Below are 6,000 nucleotides of genomic sequence, written 5' to 3' on the forward strand. Positions count from 1 at the left end.
GCACAGTACGGCCTCCCCCGCCAGCAGCTTCTGCCGGGGCACGAGCGGACTCAGATCCACGGTGTTTGGGGTTAACCCGGCAAAAGCTGGGACCCGCAGGTCTGAGACCTTCTTAAGCCCACGGGAAGGGTCGGGAACCCTTCAGGCTGTCCTGTGCGGGGAATGTGATTCTCAGGGTCCAGGATCGCCTTGGCCCGTGCAGATCCGGAGCCTCGTGCATTTCTTCTCTGGGTCAGAGGCCCCCTACTTCTTCCCGTCGCCCCTCCGTGAGCCCCACCCTGGCTCTCGTGACCACCCCAGGCTCTGGGGAGCCTGTGACACCTTGGGCCCTGGCACCGAGGAGCCCTGGGGCTCGGCAGGCTTCGCCTTGTCATAGGAGCTGGGTCCAAGCTCTTGTCACAGCGGCATCTGACATCTAGAAGCCCTGGGGTTGGGGGGGGGGGGGGGGGGGCCCCGGCCTTTCCCGGCCCGGCCCCCCCGGGGGGGGGCGCCCCCCCCCGGCCGGGGGGGGGGGGGGGGGGGGGGAGGGGCACCGGCCTTTCCGTGCCCGGCTCTCCCGTGGGAGGGCACTGCTCACCGGCCGGCAGAGGGGGAGTCTGGAAGGGCGGACGCAGGCCCGCAGGCACTTGAGGAGGCCCTTCTTCCGGCTGTCAGCCCTCAGGGTCCCCGGGGCTCCTAGCTTTCCATTCCTTCTTTTGCTGTCATTAGATCCTGTCCCATCAGCTCTGGGTGGCAGGGGTACCAGCCCAGACTTAAAGAGACCAGGAAGGGGAATGGACAGAAGCCACACCGTCCCACCCTAGCACGCGGATGGACCGGAGTGCGGTGAGCCAGGCACAACGCAGGAAACGCCGTGCATTCCACTTACACGGGGGTCGGGGTCGGGGTCGGGGGGAGCCTAGAGCAGCCAGATTCACAGGCAGAGAGTAGAAGTCGGGGTGCCAGGGGCAGGAGGGTGGTGAGGGGAGTGAGTGTCTCACGGGGACAGATACTCAGTTTTGCAAGGAGACAGTTTGGAAGGTGGATTACGCCACGCAGCCGTGTGAGTGTGCTTTGTGTCGCAGGGCTGCACGCTTAAAAACGGTTAAGATGTCGGGGCGCCCGGGGGCTCGGTCAGTTAAGCTTCCGACTTCAACTCAGGTCACGATCTCACGGTTCGTGAGTTCGAGCCCCGCGTCGGGCTCTGTGCGGGCGGCTCGGAGCCTGGAGCTGCTTCGGGCTCTGTGTCTCCCTCTCTCTCTGCCCCTGCCCCGCTCATGCTCTGTACCTCTCTCGCTCTCAAAAAGAAACATTAAAAAAATTTAAAAGTGAATTTAATTAGTGGAGATGCTAATTTTATATTGGTTTTCTTACCACGATTAAAACCTATGCCCTGAGATTAAAAAAAAAGGCCGACTGTTTTAACGGAATCTGAAGGGGAATGTTGCGGCACATAATTAAGAAGACAAGTTATCAGGAAAGAAGCGAGTATTTTCATCTCTGCCTTTCGGTTGTGCTTAATCTCTGCCCAGAAAGGAGCAACTTTCAAGATTAATCTCCTACTAAGTCCAATTGATGACAAGATCTTTCTTCCACTCTGCTATTAAATATTACTATTTTTAACTGTAAAGATCCCTTTGCCCTTTAAAAGAGAGAGAGAGAACCGGGGTGCACGCCTAACGGGCGCCCAGGGCTCGCAGCTGTGAGATCCGCTCCTGCTACCGCTCCCTAAGGGACACAGCTGTAGTTCACAGGAGACTGTTCCCTCTGTGGGGACACTGAAGACAGGGCCTTTTGTGATTACGGAAACATTATTTACGTGTGCAGCCGGTGGTGTTCTACTGTGGCTGACTGCTGCAGGTGCTTAAGTCAAAGCCATACACGACCTGAACTTCCCACTGGTGTTGGGCAAATGAACTCTGCATCGTGTGCGGGCACAGCGTCACCCGGGCGTGTCCCACAAACGACCGCCACACCTGGTAAAAATCGTTTCGGAGAAGAGCTGTCTTTTCTTCAGCTCGGTGTGGATCAAAGAGTAAAGGCTCTGGAGGAAGGGCGGGACGCCCAGCGTAAGTCGCACCCGTTGGGACACCTTCCGGGGGGCGGACAGGTGGAACCTGCGTGGGAGGCGTCCGCGAGAGGGTGGCCCAAGCCCTCTCTCCGGGGTGCACCCACCAGAGAGCGACGGCCACCGGCGGGGGCAGCGAGAAAGGGGGTGCAGAGGGGCGTCCTTCACGCGCTCGCTTACTTCTCGGGCTTCAGGTCCCTGTAGATGATCCCCAGGCCGTGCAGGTGGTCTAACGCCAAGGCCAGCTCAGCCAGGTAGAACTTGACATCCTCCTCAGTGAACATCACCTAGTGAGAAAGTAGGAAAGAGCGGGATTGTTCGGCGCATCCTGTGGCCGGAGTGTTCGACGGACCCGGCCCTGCGGAGTGCATGCTCAGTTACCTCCGCTCTGGAGGGGATCACAGCTCCCCCCACAGTGCTCTTCGGGCTCTTACGACGGAAAAGGGAGTTCTCTTCATACTTGTGAGGTCAGCGAAGGCAGAAGAGCACTTACTTCCCCGCGAAGACGGCGAACTTAGCCCGTGAGCGGGGAGCCTGGTTTCCTCCTCCTCCTCGCCCCCGCGGCTCACGCGGCTCTAGGGGGTGTTTCTGGGTGTATATTTTGATGTGAGTGGTTGTGCTATGAAAGGGCACAGGCGAGGCCGGATGAGGGGCTGCTGAGAACGCACCTCGGGTCTCATCCCCCCCCCCCCCGCCCCAGGTTTACGCAAACCCACTGTCCGCCCAAAGTGAGGCGAGTTCTGCCAAAGGCGACCCGCACGTGGGGGAGAGTCGTGGGGGCACCCCGACGCGGGCTAGCCGAGGCATACGCCAGGCCGGGTGCCCGGCAGACTTCAACGCCATTATCTTGGTGACAGTTCCGTACCTCCGGTCCCGTTAAGGACCAGCGGGCGGCTTTTAAAGTCACCTTACTGGAAAGCCAGATTGTTATCACAAACCACTTTTTTATGTTCACTGTGAGAAACCAATGTCACAGAGACCACCAGGGCGTATTATTGCTGAATTCCTTCTCTGGATGCAGACAAGGCTCCCTGGTGAGCACAGAATTAGAATAAGGGCAGTTCGGGGAACTGGGTGGCAGATACTTCAGGCTGCCACAGGTGCCGGGCATCCATCTCACAGAAGGGACGCTTCCCCACGGGGTCGGGACACACACCCCATCGTCCCGGGCAGTGACGTCTGGGGCCATCAATCCTCATTGGCCTTCTGGCCGTTGGACCCACCCGTCGTCGCGCCACGCTCAAAGGCTGTACTTCCGGCGTTTCTTTTCTAAACTGGCTACCATATTCCACGGGCTCACTTTTAGTCAAGTTCTGCCATAGCCATTGGATTCTCTTTAATCTGACTTCTTCTCTCTCTACAACCGTCACGGGTTGTCTGCGTTCTGTGCTCAGAGCGCAGCCATATTTCTCTACTTGCCCAGTTCCTAGGACGCATCTCAGCATAGCCCCCAAGTACAAACGACAAGTCGTTTCTGCACAGAAATGAAACACCCCACGGATGCCCGTCCTTGAAGGAAGTCAGTGCAGTGACCAACACGGCAGGACACTGCCCACCGGCCTCGTTCAAAGACGGAACAGAAAAAAGGCACTTTCCCGTATTGTTTCTGAGAACCTGCCGTGCCCACACTTGGAAATTTTGCCTCGATTCTGAAATGAAGGGTGTCATGGGAGACACACACTCCCCTAGTGAGGTCATATGGGGCTTTTTGCTGATTATTGTTGCCTTTTGATCAAGAAGCCATCTTCGGAAACACGTGAGCACAAGAGGGACCAGACATCCGCTCCGGGAGGCTCTCTGCAGAGCCCGGATCTGATTCCTCCAGCCCCGGGCCTTCTACGTCTATCGCAAGGAGCCCAATGTATCACTTGTGCATCACTGGGGGACCCTTGATAACGGAGGGAGACAGCAGTGCAGGGGGCTCTGGGACCCCCAGTCCTGCTCTACCGCCTACTGTCCGTGTTGGACGGCCAGGCAGGATGGAAGGGTCCCCTGGTAAAGGAGCGAGAGGGGCAGAAAAGGGGGGCGGGCACTCTGAGCCCACGGTTACAGCCGGGTAAACACCTGCGCTGGGTGAGAGGGCTCGGGAGGTCGGAAGCCCGGTGCTCCCGCCTCCTTCAGCAGAAGGCTGGTTTTCCCCCCGCCACGAAGCAGAGAGCTCTTCACGTCAATTAGGGGCCGAGGGGCTCTCGTGTCGCGCAGGGTGGCGTTCTGGACAACTCCCGTGTCGGGACTGTGAGGTCCAGGCTACGCCTTGGGGCTGGGAAGGGGCTGGCGGTCGTGGCGACCCCCTGTGTGCAGATCTGGCACCTCCAGGGTGGGTGGGCAGCGAGGGAGTCGCGTCTCCCTATGACGCAGAGTGAGACCCCGTGAAACAGTCCCTCCCGCCTGTTCCTACAACCCCTTGTTTGCGTCCGTTCCTCACGGGGAGGCGGACAGAGCCACGGACAGACCGACGGACGTGCGCAGCCTCGCGGGGCTCCTCAGGGCTGTGCTCTCACGGCCCCTGAAGGACGACAGATTGCCGCGCCGCACCCCTTGTGCTGCCTGTTTAACACACACACACGCGCGCGTGTGCACACACACACGTGACCCCACAGCGAACACACACGCGCGCATGTTGACACTCCCACACGCTCTCCCCCACACACATACACACTCACACACTCATACCACACAGTCACGCACACACAGTGTCACACGCAGCACGCACCCGCCCTCCCGTGGGCGCCCTCCGCCCTCCCAGCCCCGCGCACCTCTTTGGAGAGCCGGCTGAAGAGGTCCCCTCCTCGCAGGAAGTCCAGTATCAGGTAGAGCTTCCCCTCCGTCTGAAAGGCTGTGGAAGGAGGGAGGGTCGGCATCCCGGGCCACACACGGAACATGCCGGAGCCTTCCAGAAGCAGGGCTGGGGTCGGGCGGGGGTCGGGGCAGAGTCGGGGGAAAGGGCCGCAGGAACGAGTCTGCCTGTGTCCCTCACTTTCAGGAAGAGCCTGGAGGGTCACCTCTCTGGTCTTTTCTCCTCTCCTTCACTGCCTGCTTCCTTTTTGATCCCAGAGGGGCTGGAACCGGCCTGGAGCCAGTGTCTACAGGCCCAGCCTGCTCCCCCAACCCCCACTGCCGATGCTGGGCTCCGGGCTCACGTGGTCGCAGGAGCAAGCCTCCTCCCCTCACCGGCTGCACCCCGCATAGCTGCAGGTCAGGGAAATCTGTCCTCTGCTCCCTTCCTTCGCGGAGGCGTCAGTGGCCCACCGGCTCAGCCGCTGTGCGACACGGCAATGGGGCTCACGTCCGGGGTTTGCTCACCGTGACCTATAATTTCAGGTCTTGCCCACCGGTCAGCCAGCGTGCCTCGCTCCAGAGGGGGCTGGACGTGCATGTGGGGGTCCAGGGAAACCAATCACTGCTGACCACTGGCGGTCAGTTCAACGTTACTGACGATCTACCCCCTGGCATCTGTGTTAGGCACACAGGAGGTAAGGCTGCGGGGGTCCCGATATCCCCGAGCACTCGAGAGCCTTCTATTTTCTAGAAGTAAACGCTAGACGCACTGCAATAGCCAGGGCTGGAGAGACAGACCTCCTCTAACTAAAGACTCGTCCGAACTGTATAAATCGGAGGCTGGGTGGGATCCTCTCTCCTAGGGCTTGACGGGCAGCAGGAGAGCAAATGGCATTTGATCAACCACAGAGCTGACAGGGAAGGTGCGATTAATATCCCGGTAAGACGCCCGGTGCTTCTTCAGAGAAACGCCCTGGAAACCAGCTGAAACGGCTGCGTGTCAGGGGCAGGGCCAGCCTCCCGCGGGCCCCTGTGGACAGAGGTAGGGGCACCTGCCGGCCAGCCCAGGTGACACGGTGTGACAGACCTAGGGGTACCTGCTGGCCCAAGTGACACGGTGGGACAGAGCTAGGGGCACCTGCCAGCCCAGGTGCAGGACAGACCCAGGGGCACCC

General features: G+C 60.0%; 1 protein-coding gene across 3 annotated transcripts in view; it reads right to left on the minus strand.

Moving 5' to 3' along the window:
* The window catches only part of RPS6KA2 (ribosomal protein S6 kinase A2), a 344,268-nt gene that overhangs the window by 61,037 nt on the left and 277,231 nt on the right, over nt 1-6,000 (minus strand). For all 3 annotated transcript variants that reach the window (XM_049654582.1, XM_049654581.1, XM_049654580.1), the window contains 2 exons: nt 4,804-4,883; nt 2,228-2,334 (listed from right to left, as the gene is read on the minus strand). In XM_049654582.1, coding sequence (XP_049510539.1) covers nt 2,228-2,334; nt 4,804-4,883 — 187 coding nt within the window. The remainder of the gene's footprint in view (nt 1-2,227; nt 2,335-4,803; nt 4,884-6,000) is intronic.

Source organism: Panthera uncia (assembly GCF_023721935.1).
Source record: "Panthera uncia isolate 11264 chromosome B2 unlocalized genomic scaffold, Puncia_PCG_1.0 HiC_scaffold_24, whole genome shotgun sequence".
NCBI lineage: Eukaryota > Metazoa > Chordata > Mammalia > Carnivora > Felidae > Panthera > Panthera uncia.